Source organism: Perna viridis, chromosome 15, assembly GCF_037379345.1.
Source record: "Perna viridis isolate PV_CMFRI_1.1 ecotype Kerala chromosome 15, ASM3737934v1, whole genome shotgun sequence".
Classification (NCBI taxonomy): Eukaryota; Metazoa; Mollusca; class Bivalvia; order Mytilida; family Mytilidae; genus Perna; species Perna viridis.
This window is the reverse complement of record NC_142459.1, coordinates 7,335,148-7,358,789: the sequence shown is the minus strand read 5'-3', so window position 1 is coordinate 7,358,789 and position 23,642 is coordinate 7,335,148. Positions and strand designations below refer to the sequence as shown.

Here is a 23,642-nt window from a genome sequence, read left to right as displayed (position 1 = left end):
TTTTCCGTATTATAGCCTGACAACCCCTGCATGTAACACGCCAGGGGTACCCCATTCCACCACCTGGGGCACACATCCCAGTTGCTCTGTGGGCAGAGCGCCTAGCCCCTGGCTAGGTTTCTGAGCACTATTTAGTCGCCTTTTACGACAAGCTTAGCGCTGCTGCAGGCCTATTCTTTTGACACCCGGACCTGCACGGGGCGTCTGACTTCAGACGCATAGTAGCAAGATCAAGTTGCAGCCAGGAGTACACCACATCAAACACATGGGCTTCATGAGTATTTTAGTAACATATATGCTAGGCTATGGGAACCTCGGAAAAAACCTAAAAGGAATTTACAAGTTGCCTACCACCTTTTTTCAAATTGATTTTTTTCTCGCCAGAAATCGCTATTTGACTAATTTCTGGTCGCCAAAATCGAGTTGATATATTCTATTTGTGTAATAAACCAACCCTACACTCTAAACTTCTCTTTGAACATCGATTTACCCAGTTTTTCCACCTGATTCCAGACGACGGACGACTACTATGACCGGAAGTGAAAGAAATACTCGGAAAATATCTCGATGCATCCAGTTCAAGAGAAGAACACCTTCGGTAAGTCCCGAAAGACAACTCCGCAGTAAATGATTTTGGTGGGGAAATACGAAGTGAAAAAATACAGTGAAAAAATATACAACTTTTAACAACATGCAATTGACTGTATAACAGTGTCTTGGTATGATTCTGTTAATTTTATAAAATGTAATGAAGCCATAAAAGATTTAATTAACAGAAGTAAACCATTGGGAAAAAATATTGCACCTTTTCAAAACTTAAAAATACAAATACTTCTATGAAATAAATTATAGCAAATATATCCTGCTACCTAAGGCCGAATATGAAATATTATGTATCCTTCTTATCCATAATTGTTAAACTTATCACTTATTCATATTTTTATTGCTCCTACTTTTTTGTGGATTCTGGGTTACTCCTTTTTTTTTTTCTATACATGTACATTTCATGTTCTTTTTTGTTGTGTGTGTTTATTTTTCTTAGTCTTATAAACATGTCATTATTCCTAGATTACATGTACATGTATATTGCAACATAATGGTTAAAATAAAAGGAAATTCAAACATACATGTACATGTATATAAATTTGGTGTTAAAAATTTATGATTATGTATGACATGATCTTTAAAAGATCATGTCACATTTTAGAAGTGTGCCAGTTTGTGTAACATTCAGGTATGTTTTCAATTTACTGTAAATTATATGAAACACCTACATGTATATGTAGATTAATGGACTCAAACTGTTTAACATCCTGAATAATCAAATGTAAAGCTACTATATGTACAATGTACATGTAGTTGACTTTTTTAGTTTTTACATTTTTAATTCAAAATTCAAGTTCCATTTGTACATGCACATGTATCAACCTTCTGGTCAAATCTGTCAGTCAAAGTTATACATGTACATGTACAGTGTACATGTATAAGCCACAATTATTGAAATCAATTCTGCAGAAAACAACTAACCACAATCACTTCTCAGTGTTCTCCTCATAAGTTTTAAATAGCACAGTGCTTACTGGCATAGCACAGCTCTTTCTGCCTTACTCCAAAATTATAGCACAGTGCCCATAGTGCATTCTAACTAAATTAATTACTGATTAGCATAGTGCTAAGAAATCATAGTGCTGCAAAGTACATTGCTATAATGGCCTGGGGAGAACGCTGTTTCTTTGATAAGCTGTAGATTATGGCATAGTCCTGCGGAAGCCCATATTTTCTGGTGACCTACATTTTATACTTCCAGAGACATATACCAGACAAGACAGGTTTATTTTGCGAACTCAGACACAATTAAGTGCTACAAGAGCAATATACATGTATGAACAAGTATATAACAATGTGGCAAAAGTAAGAAAGAAAACAGCTTAAATGACAACACACACATGTATGTCAAAATCATGAAAACATTTTTTTCGAATTTCCTTTATAAATATACATAACCTTATAATAACTTGGATTATACATGTACATGTATTTACTGATCAGTAACACAGTTACTTATTGTTCCTACAAGTAAAAAGATAATGACATTCGGACATTTCCAACTTTTTTAGAATTACACAAATAGCATTGCCTATCCTGATATAGTACATTATGCCAGCATAAGTAGTATCAGAATACAACTGTGCATCGACATTTCAAATGCCAAAGTCTTAGAATTATTGTACATACATGTACATGTACGTGCATGAATGTACATGCATAATACATTAATACTCCTTTTGTACATGTAGGTCTGGTTTTCGTTTTTAGGACAGGAAAAATAAAAAAAAAACAAAGGTATGAAAAAAATATAGTGTGGATCCTTCTTAGACTAGTAAGGGAAATATACAAGGTACAAAGAAATTGTAGTATTTTCATTGATAATTTAAATCGGAGGGGAAAAATGATATTCAGTTATTTCTGCAGAAATTTCTTTGTAAGAAATATATGTATGTGGCTGTTTGCTGGCTGCAGGCTTTGATTCAAAACATGGAATTGTACATGTAAACAGTATATTAGTACATGTACTGGTATATAATTTTAAGTTATCAATTGAATTACATGTATGGAATGTACATTGTACGCCAGACACCCCCCAGTCTCCCCCCTCCATCCCTCTACAGTTTGTCCTAAGATTGGGATAGACCTACACACATCTTTTACTTCATACATGCACACCTCTCTTAGTGTCTCTCATTTTGATTTTGAAATGGACCTGGCAGATTTTGAAAAAAACTGTAGCTGTAATTAATGAAACATGAAAGTACAATTTCTGTCCTTCTGTATACCACCTAGAATACACACAAATCCTCAGACACATGTATGCAAATTAATATTTCAACAGACTTCAAAAGCTAAAATGGCAAAAGGTGTAAAATACATGTATAACTATATGTTCTGCTCTTGCATAATATGCTTCTCTGATGTTATCATGAAAAACTGTGTTGACATATGTGTACAGTAGTATTGGTCCTAGTGCTACATCTTGGGAGATGATGAATTGAGCGACATTTTGCATTTTTTTACTTTGAGTGACATGATCTTTTCAGCGACAAAACACATATAAATTGAGCGACTTTTTATTTTTTAAATTCAGTGACATTTACCTGAGAAAAATACTTATTACCTCTTCCGTTAGTCAGTGTCCCCTGCTCACCACGGGGAGGTGAAAGTAGGATTTTGAGCAGGATATAGTGTTTGTTTATTGTTCACTGAAACTACATAGTTTATATAAAATACTTTACAATTGTTAAAAATAATGTACTATTAAAAACTTCTATGTACACAATCGTTATAAATTGATGACTGGCTGAGACTTGTATGCCATAAGTTTAACGAACTCAAGTCTTGAGATATCGCCTGCTCTGTACTGTTCCTGGAATTCACGCATCTGCTGCACATTTGACTTTTCGTTAATAGTCAAAAGCATTGGTCGCATAGAAGCTCTTATCTTAAGACTGTTGTATGTCTGGATAAGTTTGACCTTCTCCAAAAAATCATAGATGTTCGGATGATGGCTATAAAACATTTCACTAAACTGCTTGTGAAAAGACTCGCATCCGATTGTTGTCCTTTTAACATCAAGTCTTGGTTCTGACCAAATCATCGGAGGATAACGTGAGGTTGCCTCTGTATAGTTATGCACAAGATAATCTGCAAATTTTGTAGCACGTGGGTCTTCAGGTGTATTTGAGCAAATATCAAAGGCCATGCACTCCTCAATTTCAACATGTGGACCGTTTATGTGAATTTTATGTACATCTGTATTTAATCAATTAAAAAATATGTCGCTGAATTTATATGCCGTTTTTATATTTTGTATTGATTTGATGTCGCTCAAATGATATACGGAATTACTCAAAAAGCGTCGCTCAAAAGATAGTCGCTGAAAAGACAATGTCGCTCAATTTATACGCACCCCTACATCTTATATTGCTACATTGTATGTACTGATGAGTATGACATGTTTAAAGTTGATAAAATATTGAATTGAATTGATATAATACAAATGTACATGTACTTGTCTGGTAGTGAGAGAAAAAAAAATTGTTTGAGAACTTTCACAAAACTAATAACATAAAGCACTTGAATTAAATCATATAAATCATGTTTGTGACCAAAAATAACCAAATAAGAACTTAGTTTTTGAAAATAAAAAAATGCATATGGTAAAACTGTAATGACAGTTTCAAAGTTTCTAAAAGAAGACAATAACTTTACAATGTCTTATAGCAGCATGATTTTTATACCTTTACATGTTTGTTCATGATTCTAAATACTTTGGAAAGTTTCATTATCATATTCTGTATGATTATAAAGAGTTTCGCTCAAATTATGGTACAAGTACATGTAGCTTACACTTAAATTTTAGTATAGACTTTTATTATAGTATAGGCTATGCAAATTAAGGTAAGGCAGGAACAGTTTTGAGCTTAAACTTTGTGCAACATGCTTCATATAAGAATTTCTTTCTCAGTTTTTAGGGTTGTACCAAGTTTTCCCACTTATGATGAAAGCAGCAAAGAAATCAAAAAAGGGTAATTGAAATTATATTTTTTTGGGGGGGGAAAAAATAATTTTTTTTGAAGATTTTTTATCCTTTATTGATTTTTTTTTATAACAGATTCATGCCTGCATTATACTATCAGATTTTCAGATATTGTTCATGGTTATCGACATGTTTTTTTCTTTAGATTTGGAGAACTATTTAAAATTAGATTTCTCTTTAAAAAAAGCCTGTTTTTTTCAATTAGGTTTCCGATGAACTCTAAATGACTTTCAAATGAATGTCAAAGACTATTATTGTTCCTACTTGCCTAAAATTTTATATAATTCTAGTGCTGCAGTCATCTCATGTTGTACTCCATGTAGCTCTTCATGAACTTTTTTTAGCCAAAATCATTTATTGCACATCATCAGACTGTGGTTTCCATTTTTTTTTCAGATATGACAACTACTGAAACTGATATCCACCATGAAAAAGATAAACTTCCAGAAGCCCTGTGGCGACTTAGTAAGGAAAAGTTGAAGATTGCTGATAACAGAGCTTCTAAAATCAAGTACCCAAGAAGTGTTGATTATACTCAAGCTGATCACTTCACCAGACAATGGACTCTTAGAACCATGCATAGAAAACAGCAGGTAAAGTTGAACTTTGTCAAATGTCAAAACTGTCCTTGCAATTTTGCATTGTAAATCTTACCGGACAATGTTGCAATTTGATACTTATTCTATCATTTACTGAAATACCTTGTTGCATGATGTTAATAAGTTCTGGCAATATATATTTATATTAATGTTCCTTTAAAGAAACATTCTTAAAGACTTAACAGAAAGTCTCCCATGAAATTTTTCATAATGATGCATGTATTTTTACTTATATTTTCAGTTTATCACAAAGAATGTAGCAGCATGGTGCTTGAGAGATTTACTTGGCAAAGAACAGGAGTCAACACTGTTCAATTTGTTTGGTGTGATCAGAACACTGGTTCAGCCAAACATTAGTAGAGAAGAACTGCCTTCATTAATTAGAGACACAAGTACTGCAATGACCTTACTAGAACGAGATTTCCCATTGACATTACAGATAAGAAGATAGTGTAAGCATTCACACAGCACGGACTGTCACATCTAAGGAAAACAGGAACGGTGGTTCCACTTGTGTTTCAAAAGCATCCCAATTCTAATATATCATAAATAAAGTATGTAAAAATTATATTTTAGAAGCAAAGTTATGCACTTTTCAAGTTTTCTGTAAGTAAAAGTATTTTCTGGATTCTTAGCTTTTGATTTATATAAATTTAAGGTTAAAACTATAAATTCATAAAAATTACACCCATTCTTAAGTTGATTTCTTAAAAATGTAATCCATGAATACTGGAATCAATTTTGGGGTTACCGGTACATGTATTTCAGACCCAATCACATAATAGCTGAAACAAAAAATATTGCCCAATTCCTGTGATATAAGAAGTTACCCTATGCTTGTGCTGTAATATGCCAAGCTTGATAATTTCAAAACAGTCTATCATTTGAGGATTCAAAACAACAAAACATATCTGTGGTAATAGACTTTATGAAAATAAATGTAAGAAGATTCATACAAAACATTGCTATAGTATGTAATTACATGTGTGGTAATTCATAGTTCATACACAGCTTTTCAGTGGTATGTAACACACATCTATTGATTCATACACAACATTGCTTTGGTATTTGGTATTGTAAATGCATGTATGGCAATTCATACACAGTAGGTGTATTAAAAAATAAATGGAAAAAAAATGCATGTTTTTCTTTAGAAATTGGAATACAAATTTGTACAGGCCTATTGTGTTTTTTTTTAAATACTGGTACATACATGTATAAAGTATGTACATGTACACATATTCTATTGCCAATGGCAAGTAATTATAATGAAAATACTCTAATTTAAATTACAGAACTTGACTACACATTTGCTGCATCATATTCCTGAAGGTTTCAGGGACTTTGGGCCTTTATATGATTGTTAGCTGTATCCTCTGAAGAGGGCCAATAGTTGGATAGCAAGACAAATTCTTCGTCATGGACACGAAGAAGCATCAGTAATGCAGACATACAGTGTATGTAAATGTTCTTCAGTATATCTACATTACTTTAAACAAACTTATACTCCCATTTATGGAAAACAGACCAGTATATTTGTATCATGATAGGGGTAAATGGATTTTTATTTCTTATTTTATTCTACAGCTTTCGTGGCAAACCTTAATATATATAATTGAGATATGACATTTGAAGTAATATGATCTGCATAATACATAGTTGGATGTTATTTCAATACCAACGATGAAGCTTCAGTAATTTTTTTCTGACAGTTAATTTGTCAACTATACTTATTGATCTCGTGTCTGTCTGTCTGTCGCATGTTAGGTTATTATACCTCTATTGCTCTTGTTAGTTTGTCAAGTATGTACAGTGATCTCATGTGTGTCTGTCTGTCCGTCACACTTTATGTTATAATACCTCTATGGCTGTCGTTTATTTTGTCAATTATGTATAGTGATCTCATGTGTGTCTGTCTGTCTGTCACACTTTATGTTATAATACCTCTATGGCTTTCCTTAATTTGTCAAGTATGCATAGTGATCTCGTGTCTGTCTCTCTGTCGCACGTCAGGTTATTGTACCTCTATGGCTCTTGTTAATTTGTCAAGTATGCATAGTGATCTTGTGTGTGTGTGTGTGTCTGTCACACGTTAGGTTATTATACCTGTATGGCTCTTGTTATTTTGTCAAGAATGTATAGTGATCTCGTGTCTGTCTGTCTGTCGGATGTTATGTTATTATACCTCCATGGCTCTTGTTAATTTGATAAGTATGCATAGTGATCTCCTGTCTGTCTGTCTGTCGCACGTTACGTTATTTTACCTCTATCGCTCTTGTTAATTTGTCAAGAATGTATGGTGATCTTGTGTCTGTTGTGTCTGTCTGTCTGTCTGTCACACTTGATGTTATTTTACCTTATACCTCTATGGCTCTTCCTAATTTGTCAACTATGTATAGTGATCTCGTGTCTGTGTGTCTGTCTGTCGGATGTTAGGTGATTATACCTCTAAGGCTCTTGTTAACTTGTCAAGTATGTATAGTTATCTCGTGTCTGTCTGTCTGTCACTTGTTAGGTTATTATACCTCGTTTGGCTCTTGTTAATTGTCAAGTATGTATAGTGATTTCCTGCCTGTCTGCCTGTCACACTTGATGTTATTATACCTTTATGGTTCATGATAATTTGTCAAGTATGTATAGAGACCTAGTGTCTGTCTGTCTGTCACACGTCCCCGTGGATGTTGGGGTGTCAAAAGAATAGGCCTGCAGCAGCGCTAAGCTTGTCGTAAAAGGCGACTAAATAGTGCTCAGAAACCTAGTGCGGGGCCAGGCGCTCTGCCCACAGAGCAACTGGGATGTGTGCCCCAGTTGGTGGAATGGGGTACCCCTGGCGTGTTACATGCTGGGGTTGTCAGGCTATAATACAGAAAACCTGACTGCAAACCACAGTGGTGCACCATGCTGGGAAAGAGACCACGTTCCTTGCACGTAAAAGAACCCTGAAGTGGTATTCGATAGGGGTAGGAACCTTTGTGCTCCGCCACAGAAGGCTAAATTGCCCGACTTTACCCATCCCTCCCCTTTTTCTAGTGGCAATCAAAATTTGTTGACTTTATTATCCTTGTGTCCCATCCAATTTTTCATTTCATCATCATTTCATGTTCATTTTATCATTTATTTCATGTTCATCATCTGAATATAGCTGAAATATTGCTGCTTGGATGTTAAACCCCAAAAATCAATCAATCAATCAGTGTGTCACTCGTTAGGGTATTATACCTCTATGGCCCTTGTTAATTTGTCAATTATGTATAGTGATCTCGTGTCTGTCTGTCTGATGTTAGGTTATTATACCTCTATGGCCCTTGTTAATTTGTCAATTACGTATAGTGATCTTGTGTCTGTCTGTCTGTCTGTTGTACACTAGGTGACTATACCTCTATGGCCCTTGTTAATTTGTAAAGTATGTATAGTAATCATGTGTCTGTCTGTTGCACGTTAGGTTATTATACCTCTTTGGCTCCTGTTAGTTTGTCAAGTATGTATAGTGATCTTGTGTCTGTCTGTCTGTCCGTCTCACATTAGGTTATTGTACCTCTATGGCTGTTGTTAATTTGTTAAGTATGTATAGTGATCTCGTGTCTGTCTGTCTGTTTCACGTTAGGCTATTATACCTCTATGGCTCTTGTTAATTTGTCAGGTATGTATAGTGATCTCGTGTCTGTCTGTCTGTTTCACGTTAGATTATTATACCTCTATTCTCTTGTTAATTTGTCAACTATGTATAGTGATCTCGTGTCTGTCTGTCTGTCACACTTAATGTTTGTAGGTTGATTTTATACATTTGATTAATTGGTCAAGTGTGAACTGTGATATCATGGCAGTCTGTCTGTCTGTTACATGTTAGGTTTGGAGGTTGTTTTTATACATTTGATTAATTGGTCAAGTGTGAACTGTGATATCATGGCAGTCTGTCTGTCTGTCTGTCACACTTAAAGTTTGAAGGTAGTTTTTATACATCTTGTTAATTAGTCATGTGCATCTCATGTTTGGAGGTTGTTTTTATACATTAGGTTGTTTGGTCATGTGTATAAAATGATCTCATGTCAGTCTGTCTGTTTGTCTGTCACACTTAAAGTTTGAAGGTAGTTTTTATACATCTTGTTAATTAGTCATGTGCATCTCATGTTAGTCTGTCTGTCTGTGTTACATTGAGTTTGGAGGTAGTATTTCTGTCTCTTGTTAATTAGTTTAGTGTATTAACAGAATTTAGACTTCAAAATTAGTTCCTTATAGACAGTTGTTTGGTACAATTAAACAGATATTATGATATTTATACCCCATGCAACCAAGTTGTGAAGGGTATGATATTTTTGACCTGTCAGTCCATCATCAGTTTTCCAGACTTTTTTTCTAAACACTTGCAGATATTAAGCTGATTTTTGGTATGTGAGACTACCATCATGATAAACAGATTTTGTTTAGGTTTTGTTCTGCTGATTTTTACCGAAATTACTTGCCTTGGACTGTACAAATTCTCAAAAATAAAAGTTTTGGGACTTTTTTTTCTAAACGCTTAGATAGTGAGCTGATATTTGGTATGTAACTCTACTATGATGAGTATCTAAAAGTTTTTTTTTCTGCTCCGCTGACTTATACCAAAATAACAGGTCTTAGAATTAGCAATTCCTTTTAAATCAACAGTTTTTAGGACTTTTTTTCTCAATGTTCTCAGATATTGAGCTGATGTTTGGTATGTGAGTTTACAATGTATCATGATGAGTTACAGATCAAGTTTATGTTATGTTGAGATTTGCTATGAACTAAGGCCTCTGAACTTTCTTTTTTTCAAATACTTTTAATTTGAGAGTCATATTTGTGTATGTGTTGGGTATATTAGTACGCTCACTAAGGTTCTTTATATTAAAACGTGTCTGTTATAGACAGGTATTCAGGTTATTCAGGTTCAGTTAAGACAGGTTTAAGTATTCTGTTGTAGATATAAGAATTAAAATTTCATCGTAATTTATTAGTGTTCTGTGTTAAATATTAAGGTCATTAGTTCACTTATAACAGATTAGTGTTTAGTATTAGATATTCAGGTCATTCGTTCACTTGTTACATATTTTAGGCATGGAAGTACAGCGTTCTTATTCTTGTTCTTCTTTTTCAGGACATTTATATATCTAATGGTGTTGAAGAATATGGAATCAAAGTCTGCTTTCATCTCAATTGTTTCATGTTCATTTTGACTGTGTATATATCATCTTCCAGTACTATGTGCATGGGGCTGTTTGAGATTATGGCATTTCATCATCATCAGTAGATTCAGCAACTGGGGACCTACCATAGAATTTCTTTTCTTCAATCTTCCAGAATGGATTTCAACTCTCCCATATTAAAGACAAATGTAACACCAGCTTGACCTCTTGAGTATTCTAAAATATATTTAGACCCTTCTTTTTTTAGACCAGCCTAACCCTCTTTTTTTTAGACCAGCCAATCCTTTTTTTTAGACCAGCCTAACCCTCTTTTTTTTAGATCAAACTAACCCTCTTTTTTTAAGACCAGCCTAACCTTTTTTCAGACCAGCCTTTCCCTCTCTTATGAAGACCAACCTAACCCTCCCTTTTTTAAGACCAGAATAACCCTCTTTTTTTATGACAAGCTTTAAGCTGCTTAAGGCACAAACTGAACTGATGAAGGAATGTCACAATATTTATTTATCTATGAGCATTATTTTATTAATATTAAATAGTGAGAAATCTATCAAAACATATATATTTCAAATTTAAAATTGGCTCGGTTAAGACTAGTATCTCTGGTTCGTTTTCTAAGGATCCAAAATGTACATTTACACTGACATAATGATCTTTAAAAAGTGTTTGGTTTAGACAGGTTTCAGTGTATATGAAACCATCTTAGTTTTGTGTCAAAGAAACTTTTTTTAAATGTGAAGTTAAAACTTTCTTGAATTACCTCCCTTAGACCATTTTTTAGCTTCACTCAAATTCTCTTTTAATATTTATAATGATTATATTTGAAAACTTCTTATACAACCCAAAGAAAATTTAAGCCCAACACTGTATCCAGGTTATGCACTGAATCTTTTTTAATACTGAAAGGAAAGGGGGTGGGGTCGGATAATTTGGAGAAAAGTAATTTTCCAAATTTTAGCTATTTTTTTCTCTTCTTTTTTCTCAAGCATTGACAGAAAAAAAATTATGAATCAATATTTCCCTATTACTTTACAATGGAAATTTACAAATATTAAATGATGGCCTTGTTAATTGCCCTTTTTTTTCAACCCGAGATCTTGATATTGGCGGGTCAGTCAATATCAATCAAGGGCTGATAACAAGGGCAATATTAAAATGGCTGTACATATACTGTTTATCACATACACGTTTTTACCAGTAATGGATTATTTATCAATTTTTCCTTTTTTGGACAGAAAATTATAAAAGACTAGCAGATAAATGATATGGTCCATTCTATTATGTTTTTACTGCATTTGAGTTTTCTCTGTGTTTATAGCAGAATCACTCTTCATTATGACAGGTGATTATTGTTTATCACCAATTCAGCATAAAACGAAGAAAGAAGGAGTGCGTAGAATAATAAAAAACTGAAAAATTGAATTGTGCCTCAACGAGGTATAAAAAGTAGTCAAAAATACAAAAATTCTTCAGTATATTTCTTGGCGACAAAGATTCGGAAATGGGAGTTATAAGGGTACCTGAAAATCATAGTTTGGTTGAGTAATGGGGGTGGAGGTGCACAGGGGTTATATCAGTTCACATGCTATAGGTCCATGTTCCTTGTACCAATTGTTAGGCACATACCATTTTTGTACTGAGGGGGAAGGCTTGGTTTGTTACGAATAAAAAAAAGATTACTCCAAATTTTAGCCGAAAGTATTTTACTCAGTCATTTATTGAAAAAAAATATTAATATTGTTTAATATTTCCACCATCCCATAACAATGTAGATATTCAAGTACAATTTTTAACTACGGCTGCTGCTGAAAAAAGAAATACTTTTCGTGCCTGGGCAAAAATTAACTCAACATTAAATCCAAGCCCCCTTCAAAAAGAAAATTGTTTGTGTCTTACTTTCATATTAAGCAAAAGAAATGCTTCTCAGGACAATGCTTGATTAGAATGTAGAGGTCTAATCATGAACAGTTGGGCCAAAATTTTACACGCTTTTCAAGCTTGATACAGATCTCAATTTTAATAGCTATTAGACAGGAAAAGAACTTGACCAAAGTCCCTGTTTTGCCCTTTATTCCTCAGTAAGCACGACCCCCACAATCAATCCAAGCCTTTCTTTTAAGGATGGGTATGTCATCTTGAGGTACATTTATAAGATCCATTCATCTTTACTCAAGCTATTATCTGCAAAACAGGAAAATGTTTGTTTCTGATCTCTCATTGGTAATCAGTTCAAGTTAAAACCCCTAAAATCAATCCCAGGCTTTCTTTAGTGGTTTAATTTCATGAAGATCCATACACTCAATTTATACTCAAGTTATTGTTCAAACATGAAAAATCTACAGACGACAATAACAAAACTGACGACAGCATGATACCATTATTCCACTTCAGTCAACAATGACGAAACTGACCACATCATGGTACCATTATTCCACCATAGACAACAATGACGAAATTGACTATAGCATGATACCATTATTCCACCGCAGACAACAATGACAAAACTGACGACAGCAATGATGAACTGACGACAGTGTGATACAATTATTCCACCGCAGACGACAATGACGACACTGATGAGAGTGTGGTACCATAATTCGACCACAGACAACAACGAGGAAACTGACTATAGCTTAAACCATTATTCCACCGCAGAGAACAATGACGAAACTGACAACATCATGATACCATTATTCCACCACAGATGTCAGCGTGATACCATTATTCCACCAGACGACAATGACGAAACTGACGCCAGCATGATACCATTATTCCACCACAGAAGACAATGACAAAACTGATGACATCATGATACCAGTACTCGACGGTTGACGACAGCGTGATACAATTATTTCATCGCAGACAACAATGACGAAACTGAAGACAGCGTGGTACCATTATTTCACTGCAGTCAACAATGATGAAACTGACTATAGAATGATACCATTATTCGACAGAAGACAACAATAACGAACTGACTAGAGCATGAGACTATTATTCCACCGCAGTTAATTATCTGTTTCAAACTTTTCTAGTGTAAAATGTTGTTATACTAGTGAAACTGAAAGAAACTCTCTTTAATAAGGTCTCCAACATGGACCTCTTTAGTAGATACAATCAGGAAGACATGAAACATATCATCAGATGGTAGCGATAAATTGGACACATCTTGACAAAACATCAAGATCACACTTTATCGTCTGAATATAGCTGAAATATTGCTGCTCGGACGTTAAACCCCAACAAACAAACAAACCTTTCATGGACACTAGAGTGAAAGCCAAGCTTCATACCATTGTGTTGGAAATGCGCAAAATTAACCCCTCATGGGAACATCTTCAGAAAATGGCCAGAGACAGGCAAGGACATTAAAACTAGCCCTTAAGTGCAAACAAAAAGAGATTTTCGTAAAATATGTTTTATTTTTGTTTACATCAGCAGTGTGAATACTATTACAAGTCTCTTTACACAAAAAAATTTCAGACTTGCTTGGATTAGAAGTAAAATTCTGGATACATGAAAAATTCAAAAGCAATAACTTTTCTCTTCTAAAGTTAAATAAAACTAATTATGGAGGACTGCGATGGCTTGATAATGTTTCACAGTAATTTTGAATTGAAAGCAAATCTAATTGATACATGATCAAAATTGACATACATGTATTATTAAGTTATTGCATTTGTAACATTAGAACTTTAACTTCTATAGCATTAAATATAATTACAAAACATTTAAGTGGTAAATGTTGTTAAAATATTGTAATAAAGTCTACAAAAAAGAATAAACAAACAAAAACAAACCAACCAAAAAAAAAAAAAAAAGATAAGTCCCCACTATGAAAAAAATCTTGATAATTCAAACTGTCAGAAACAAAATTCTACTATTGATGAATGGTGGACAGCATTGACATGGAAACAAAATGGATTATTTCCCTTAGAAATACAATGTAATACAATGTACTATAGAATTATTAATATTATTGGACTGGATCTCTATTTAAACTAAATAATTTACTGTAAGTTTTTAAAATAATCAGGAAACTGAATATTTACAGATGAATACTACATGTACATGTATTTTAAAAGTGTTATTAATTTCACTCTTCAACATCCTGAAGTGTAAGTTCATACAATAATCAAGACACAATGTATAATACATATACAGATGAAAAGCCTTTGATAGCTTAGTTCTACATAAACGAAAGTTCTCACCTGAGAAAATAATTCCATCTTAAAAATAAGAATCCAAATAGTCTAGTATTTACAATAAGTGAAAATAATTTCCAGTTTAAGTAAGAAATATTTCAAATTTGAAGAACAAAATATGAATATTCATGTAACTTGAGAAGGATTTAAACATGTACAGTACATAAATAAATGTATTTAAAAAGTTTTTAAAAAAATTTCATTTGACTTGCATGTACAAATTTTGTAGGATATCACAAGTTGTAAAAGTTGAAGATGAAATGTCTTGTAAATCATTCAAATCATACATGTAGATAAAAATAAAATATAGTACAAGTTTTTACATAACTACTTCTTTTACAGTTTCATTTTTATAGAGTCATTAAAAGGATACATACATGTACATGTACTCATAATATTCATAACTAAAATAAGTAATATTTGTTTACAGTTTCTAAAATGTTCATTGTTTTAAAGAGTCTTTTAAAAGAATATACATGTATATGTATATATGATATCCATGACAAAATAACAAATATTTTTTACATCATTTGAGTATGACTAAATCCAATTTAGAAACATGAAAATGATAACTACAACTACATGTATATACATGTACAAAAACAATGAAGTGAACAGATTTTCACTGATGACACATCTAGATACATGTACATGTATTTGAAAAACTTGATGAAGACCAACACTTATTAATAAAGAAATATAAAATAATTTCAAACAAATCATTCACTTTACTAAATAAACTATAAAGATTCTTAATTAAGTTCATTACAAAATGTATTATATGTATGTACATGTAAATAAAATAGTAAAAAAGTCATTAAAGATAATTAAGTCAGTAAATTAAAACATGTTTGTGAAAATACTTCTTACAAAAAAAGGGGGGGGGGAATTTCTGATATTGTTATAAAGATTTCTGATAAATTAAATCATTATAAATTAGACATGTTTTATTTACCTTTAAAAGTGAATTTGTTTAATTAATATTGCCCTAGTCCATCAAGAGAAAAAAAACCACCAAATCATTCTACATGCACCAATCAAACTACATGTACGTGTTATAGTCTTGTTAGTCATAAAAATACAAATTGGCATTGTTCATCACACACATCATTCAACATAAGATTTTTCTATTAAATTGTCAGATTTCATTAGATTTTAACTAATTATAAAATACAAGTATAAGTGTTAACATAATTACAGTGGCGGATCCAGGGGTTCAGGGTGTAACCCCACCCCTTGAATATTTTAAATTTTTTTGCTATTTATGGATCTGAATGAGCAAATAATAACGTGGCACCCCTCCCCCTTTTCAACATTTCCCTATATACCCCTCCATCTGCCCCTGTTAGTGCTAAATATATAAAATCAAATACATATACATTTACAACAACTGACAAAAAAATATCAACCTTTATACCTAAATCAAATAATTGAAGATATTTCTATTTATTATTGAAGTTGCAAGTACATGTTATCACTGTTGAGGGTAATTCAATGTCCTTAGTAGTATCTTTCAATAATATATATGTACACGTAATTCATATTTCAAGAAAAAAGATAATAAAAGTTCAGAAATAAATCCATCTTTTAAATGAAAATCCATTTTAGTCGAAGCATGGAAGACTTACATGTATAAGGAGATCACATGTTGCCAAAAAATGTCTATTAAATTAATTCAAACCATGACTAAAATAATGTTACATGTACATTACATGACTGTACCTTTTTTATTATGTTTTAAAAAAAAGTAATTTATAAAGACCTAAATACTGGGTACGAATTAATCATTAATTGAGAGATAATAAGGAACATTTCAAAATATCCATAGAAACAAGATGGCGGATAAACAATACATTCAATGCAAAATTCTCGTAGGAAAATTAAATTTTGAATTTTTTCAATCTCGGAGGTAAGAACGACAAATAATTGTAAGGGAACGACATGAATACAATGGCAAGTTTTTGAAAGGAACCGTCGAGTAATTACAAAAAATAAACGCAATTTTCTAATTCTCCATCAAAAGTCAATATACAGTAAATATCCTGACCACCTTCTTCCAATCAACAACAGTGAGGAGATGGGTCACTTTATCATAATGTACACACCACGGGTAACACAACCCATCACCTCCACTGACTACAACTTCATGTTTATCTCCATCCCTTGAAATTAGTAATAAATTATGTTTGTTATAATCACACACAAAAACATTGTCCATTTCATCCATTGATATTCCAGCAGGCCCTGACATTGTATTGTGATCCTTGAATGTAAAGATAACTCTGAGATCAGAATCCAGGACAGTAACTGTGTCGTTGTTGTTCCGAGGACAGGTATAACATATTCTGTTGCCATCTGTGTCTATATATGAACCATAATAAACAGTCTGGTCATCATGGAGTTTGTCTATTTTTTCTGTATCTATATTAATTTTTCGGATTCCTACCTGACGTACACAGAAGTATAAATGTCCATCACTATGTGTAATTCCATAGACTTTACTCTTTATCTGAAGTGTTTTAATGATTTTACTCCTGTCTACATCTATGATGGAGATTGTTTTATGGAGAGGATTAGAAACAGCAACATGGTTCTCATTGATGACTGTTACATCACATACTGCTCCTTTTCATCCATTAAATCTGACTGATGATTTGTGTTGACCATTACTGTGTAGTATGTTTACTACACCATTGTCCCAATCAGTCAACACCAGGAGTCCATTAGGCAGCGTACAACAACCAGTCCACCAACCTTGATCTACTGTAAACTGTTGTTTAAGTGTCAGTTGTCTGGGGAATCTTATCTTCACCTCTGCCTGACCTTTGTTTGGTTTGTTTATGTCTATGGAGGTTCTATTTTTCTCTTTTGATACTTTAATGTCACACAGAGTTTTTATTCCAAAAATAGTGTCGTCTGCTGTGATGTTTTCATTCATTTCTATGTCTGTATTATCCATGGCTCCTTTTTCAGATAATTTATGTAAGATTTCTTCTGATTCTTGAACTTTTTTCTCCATTTGTTTTGTTGCGATGAATGTTTGAAAATTTGATGCGTGGTTCTTAATGAGTTCCTCCTGTTCCAATAATTCACCAAGTTTTCTTTTATTTGATTCCAGGATTTTTGTGGTGGCTTTGATTTCATTTACATTTTCATTTACAACTGACTCTAACTCTGATAGTGTTTTGTTTTCTATTTTCTTTATTTGATCAATAAGACTTTGTGTCCTCCTTTTTAAATTTGCTGATAATTCTTCCTTCTTTGTTTTCAGTATTTTCACATTTTCTTCTCTTTCAATGATTGCGGTCAAAAAAGTTTGATGAGTCGTTTTTAATGATATCCAAACATCTTCAAAAATGGCTGAAGATTTTACATTGCGGATCACATCATCTATAGGTACATGTAGAGTGTCCTCACATTTTTTATGAGATTGCAATAAACATTTATAACAGACAACACAATCGTGAGACCTACAGTAAAATTCATATTTTTGCCTATGTTCTTCACAGTTGAGTTGAATTTTGTGGATAAAAGATGGTAATTTTAGGTAATCCTCATAAGATATGGTGCTGTGGTCCCTGGTTGCTTTTTGTACTCTGTGTTGCTCACTACATGTTGAACAGAGGGAATCCTCACATTGTGGACACCATACTTCAGGAGTGCTGGTTTTTTCTAGTAACAGGCAGATGCTGCAGCTTTCAGATGCCATTTTTCTGTAATATAGATAGAGAAGTATAGGGTATAAATTCCGTTACATATAGCCTACAATTCCTTTTGGGATTTGGCATTGGTTATATTTTGTTTTGTTTTGACAGTGGTCTTCAAAGCCAAAAAAAATATATGTATATCTCCAGTGCCGAATCCCAGAACGGATTAAGCTTGTTACCAAATATTTTTTTTTATAGACTTTTGAATGAGTTTAGACCTTTCATACAGTGTGTTAACCCTCACGGAGCGTAGTGTATTGGTGGGGGGTTACATTATCATATCCAGTTTAACCCCATACTGGTAGTCAAAATATTAAGCCTCTAGACCTTCATATTATAATCCCTTTTGGGATTTGGCACTGGGGATATTTTTTGTTTTGACGGGTGGTGTTCAAAGCAAAAAAAAATATATATATCCAGCTTCAAATCCTTAAAGGGATTAATCTTGTTACCAAATGTGTTTTTTTATCGACTCGTTAACCCTCACGTAGCATAGTGTAAGGGGGGGGGGGTTTATAACACCATACTGCTGATCAAATTACTAAGCCGTTGATCTGACGTTGGCTACGTACATGTATATCATGCCCCTGTTCTTCTTTACAAAAACTAATACAATGGGACATTTATCAGTTACATGTACATACTGCTGAGTAGCAAAACGTAACTATTATTTTGTGATTTGGCACTGGGGATGTTTGTTTTGTTTTGATGATGGTGGATTCAGCTTGTTACCATTTTTTTTTATATCGACTTTAGAATGAGTTTATATAATTTTTTCCTCTTCCAACTTCCCCGAATTTGACTTTTTATGAGCAATTCAGCTGGTGTTTCCAGAAAAGCAGAGGATGCTTAACCTACAGGTGCTCCTTGTCATGCTGGTCACCTGGCACACCCGCCATATATATCAACAGAGTTATTGAGGGACAAATGTTTGTATGACTTACAGACATGCAGCACAGCCAGGGATTTAAATTAGCGGTGGTCCTGGACTTATCAGACAGACGCGGAGTTTCTGTTTCAATGATGACGTATGTTTGCGGGTCTCACTAATTGGCGACAAGAAGTGACAAAAAGCGACAAGAAAAAACTAGTCGAATAGCGCAAAGAAATTTATGTTTACATTTAAACAGAGACGTACAATTGTTTATTAATGTGTTTGATTTAAATCCAAAAGGAAAAAAAAAAAAAAGAATACGAAAATATTGTTTTTTAAAACCAGGAAAAGAATTTTTTCAGGTAAAAGTGTGAAGATAAAAGGTTTTTTGAAATATTTTCAAAATGATAATAGCATCCGGAAGAAAAATAGAAAAAAAGAAAGAGATAAATCAACAAAGTTACAAGAAAACTGACTTCAAAATATGTTATCAAGATTCATTGAATATAAAAAGACATAATGAAGATAACAATGACAGGGAATTATTCGTGTAAATTTAAATGCTAACATGTAAACAAGAAAACATTTAAAAAACAAGGTTGTCTGAAATTTAACACAATGTCGAGTTACCGGTAAAACTAATTACAACGATACGCCTTGTATCAGTGGCCTGACAAAAATAAAAACAAAAACAAAAAAACCCAAAAACTCCAATGTTATGTATATATTTTCCGAATTTTTTTTTAGAATAAGGCATATTGCTCATCTTGGTATTATCTTTTTCAAGTTTTCATATCTTTCTAGATAGTAACCCATTTTATAATATATTTTGAACTAAGTTCTTCTATAACAATGCATGTTGCTACATTTCTTCTTTCATTAATTAAAGAAAAATATCACCTTTTCTTTTAATCATACCAATGATTATTGTTTCCTATTAATTTCCTTTTTGTAATTTCACATAAAACATGTTTCCATATTTTTATCAATTTGAAAACACATCAAGTCAAATCTAATATATATAGATGTAGTTTCTTTATGAATTGTAGTATCTAATTTGTATCTAAGGATTTTTTAATATTACAAATTCATTTTCTAATATTACAAATTCCTGATTTAGTAATATTATAAAATATCACACATTTTGTAATATTGCAAATTGAATTTGTAATATTACAAATTGAATTTGTAATATTGGAAAATGAATTTGTAATATTAGAAAATCAGTCACATTTTTTATATTACAAAATGATTTTCTAATATTAAAAATCGCAACTGAATACGGCAAATCCATTTTCTAATATTAGAAAATCAATTTCTTATATTAAAAAATCGTTTTTTAATATTAGAAATTCAATTGAATTTTTAATATTAAAAAGTATTTTGCGATATTAGAAATCTAATTTGTAATATTAGAAGATGAATTTGTAATATTAAAGAAAAATCTTTTTTTTAATATTAGAAAACACTTCTTTTCTAATGAATTTGTAACATTAGAAAATTAATTTGTAATATTAGAAAATCAGTCACATTATTTAATATTACAAAATGGTTTCCTAATATTAAAAAATCGTCATTGAATACGACAAATCCGTTTTCTAATATTCAAAAATAGTTTTTAATATTAGAAATGTAAAAATAGTTTTTTAATATTAGAAATTCAATAAATTTTTTTGATATTAAAAATGATTTTTTAATATTAAAAAAGTGTTTTGTGATATAAGAAATCTAATATGTAATATTAGAAAATGAATTTGTAATATTAAAAAATCATTTTTTAATATTAGAAAATGCTCATTTTTGTCCACTTTGGCTTGCCATATAAACGCATAATAAACCATTTGATGTTTAGTTTAGCTAGAAATGAAATCCATGCACGATTGTAAATAGTCTTCAATAATAGGATAGGAATAATGAAAGGAATGCTGAGTACTAATTGGGAAAGCTGTCTTATGCAGGCCTTGGGGTTTAATAGGGGCAGTGGTACCAGTCAATAAACATTATAAAGAAAGGGGTTTCATGCTTTTATTTGCCGCTCATCTTTTGACCATTTTTGTTACAAAAGGGTAGCATAACCATTAAAACCATCCTGACATATCATACACTGTATCATATATTTGTATTAAGGTTACCGCTACATGACATCGGAAGCTGGGAGATGGCAAATAAAAATGAAACTTTGCATAGACAATGGTATAGGAATTCCCATAATGTACTTCTCTGAAATTGTGTCATTTTTTGGTCTAGTGTTATTGCTTTTTGCAACATTAATCATTTTCTTTGGCTATTTTGGCCATGATTGGTGGAATTATATGATAGGGGCTCCCGTATGTATATATGAACCCGTATTTGGTGGTGATACCTGTGTTTATTCATAAGGTTGTTCGCAGGGCAGTAATAAGTAATAATTATGTTTGATATTATTTGGGAGAGGGGATTGGGCTGAAGCGAGATACCCCAAAATCTGGGACCCCCATTTCTTTTATATGCTATTCGGACTGCATATTTTTTAGTGGGAGCAAGTCCTGTGATACTATTATACAACTTTATTCTTATGACAATGGACGTGTCTCTGGACTAGATGCCCAGAAACTAAGCGCTTTCACATGACACACAGGTATCTATGAAATAACTCGTAGCACTTACGCTATGAACCTTATCAACTGACAAATGTTGATAGTTGAATGTAACAAATTTAATTCTAAGGATATGATTTATTTCAATGATTTGTGGTTTCAGGAAGGACTGGGGTAAGGGACGCCTCTTGAAATCAGTGATATGTTTGCATCATATTAAATTTCACCAAAGCATATAAAGCTTTCATTTGAAACATAATGAAATCAGTCAAAGTTACTTGATGCTTACATGAGATTGATATCATAAGCTGAATACAGACGTTATCATGACTTGTAAAAGTCGTGTCCTTTACCCTATGTCTATCTTCTTAAGCTTGAATTATTTAACAGACAGTTTCGACGTGGAGGTCGAAAACTGAATTTCGAACTGAAAATTTAAAAACTGGGAATGGTCAACTAGTAGTTTGTAGTTCAATTACATTGTGGTCCCGTACATTCCTTTTATTCCATATTTTTGCAATACGACGATTATTTGAGGCGTAAAAACGATCAATATAAATTGATTCAGTACATGAGTACTTTGATTCTACACTATGAATCAACTCTACCATTGAAAGGCATTGTCTGAACTCTATGTGGACTGATACTTGAATATTCATGTATTAATACTTGTTATATATATGGATTTAATGTGTGTTCATTGTATGTGGCAGACCTCATTTTGTTTTGATATTTCCAAAAAAAAAAAAAACACTAGTCTTAGTCTTACAGTTTGACCCTTGACATATTTATCAACAGTTATGAAATAATAAAGTATGGACAATACAGGAAGATGGTACAATGCACTGAAGTAAAAGTTGAATGGATAAGTAAATCTTACTCTTTACTGGTCAGTATTCCTAATCAGCACGAAGTTAACTTCTTTGAACGTCAACGAGGAAAACGCCCTGTTGTTATGGTATGGAATGTTATCTTTTTACTTCCTGGTAGAACTTCATAGATTACACACGATTGGTTGACCTTTAAGTGGTGTTATTTTTATACAGTTAAATATGCGTAAATACAGGGGCGTAGCTGCCTATACGCAAATACGCAGTTGCGTACTTTCGGAAAACGTAACAAAAATAAAAACACACATTTTAAAGATGAAATAAAGGTTATTTATCACATATGCATACCATGAACGTAGTATAGGCTCTGAAAAACTGGCTCCAAAATCGTTAAAATTCAGGAGTTTCCCTCAGGGCTTTGCCTTGCCGGACTCACTGGGGGTCTTGAGCGACCCCCCCCCCCCAAGACCTCTCGCTGTAATTTTGCGTACAACTAAAACAGGCCTAGCTACGTCCCTGAAATATATATCTTAACATTGTGAAATTCTGAATAGCACAGCGTTATCGAGCACATTGTCCATTTCGTATATTAATCTTACTTGGTATTTCATCCACGCCACGGGGTGGTCACTTTTGATAAAATTTGGTACGGGAGTACAGAAGCTGGAAAAACATCCACATTCATATATTTGTCTAACAAGAAAATCCATCCCATTCTTATATTTTTTTTCAGTGCAAAATACATACCCATTCATATATTCTACCACATCAATTTGAATTAAGAGAAGACACTTACTGATTAATTGGTAATAATAGGTAAGTTTGTCAAATTAGCAATAAATTATACATTTAAATTGTAGAAATATGACCCATTGATAAAGTACTACACCTCAGAATTTACAAGCCATTCACATAGGAAAGTAAAACCTGGCCATGCTTCCAGTTTTTAGTGTAGTCCGAGTTGCTCATTTACTTTTGTTACTTTGTATGTATTATTTTAGTTACTCTATGTTCCTTGTTGCGTATGTCCGTTTTCCATGTCTGGTCTTTGTCCCTGGATTACATTCTTTTGATTACCACTATAACCTTGGTTCCCTT

The 23,642-nt window shown here is 32.7% G+C and overlaps 3 protein-coding genes and 1 long non-coding RNA gene across 5 annotated transcripts in view; 2 read left to right on the top strand and 2 right to left on the bottom strand.

Moving 5' to 3' along the window:
* Positions 1-23,642, bottom strand: part of LOC148596754 (uncharacterized) — a 74,459-nt gene that overhangs the window by 25,439 nt on the left and 25,378 nt on the right. The window lies entirely within an intron of this gene.
* Positions 625-10,908, top strand: LOC148596758 (uncharacterized). Its single transcript, XM_088562826.1, has 6 exons — positions 625-719; positions 4,523-4,583; positions 4,991-5,187; positions 5,435-5,645; positions 6,489-6,650; positions 10,307-10,908. Exons 2-4 carry the CDS (start codon positions 4,553-4,555, stop codon positions 5,642-5,644), a joined length of 438 nt encoding a protein of 145 aa, XP_088418952.1. The 5' UTR covers positions 625-719; positions 4,523-4,552; the 3' UTR covers position 5,645; positions 6,489-6,650; positions 10,307-10,908.
* Positions 10,591-22,717, bottom strand: LOC148596757 (uncharacterized). 2 transcript variants are annotated; one of them, XM_088562820.1, is made up of 2 exons: positions 22,595-22,717; positions 10,591-18,270 (listed from the first exon to the last, which is right to left on the bottom strand). In XM_088562820.1, exon 2 carries the CDS (start codon positions 18,264-18,266, stop codon positions 17,187-17,189), a length of 1,080 nt encoding a protein of 359 aa, XP_088418946.1. In that variant the 5' UTR covers positions 18,267-18,270; positions 22,595-22,717; the 3' UTR covers positions 10,591-17,186. The 2 variants fall into 2 exon arrangements, with proteins under 2 accessions (XP_088418946.1, XP_088418947.1); XM_088562821.1 differs by lacking the exon at positions 22,595-22,717 and adding an exon at positions 19,209-19,321.
* The window catches only part of LOC148596756 (uncharacterized), a 6,637-nt gene continuing 5,530 nt past the window's right edge, over positions 22,536-23,642 (top strand). The window contains exons 1-2 of the long non-coding RNA XR_015918861.1: positions 22,536-22,672; positions 23,278-23,360. This is a non-coding gene — a long non-coding RNA (uncharacterized LOC148596756). The remainder of the gene's footprint in view (positions 22,673-23,277; positions 23,361-23,642) is intronic.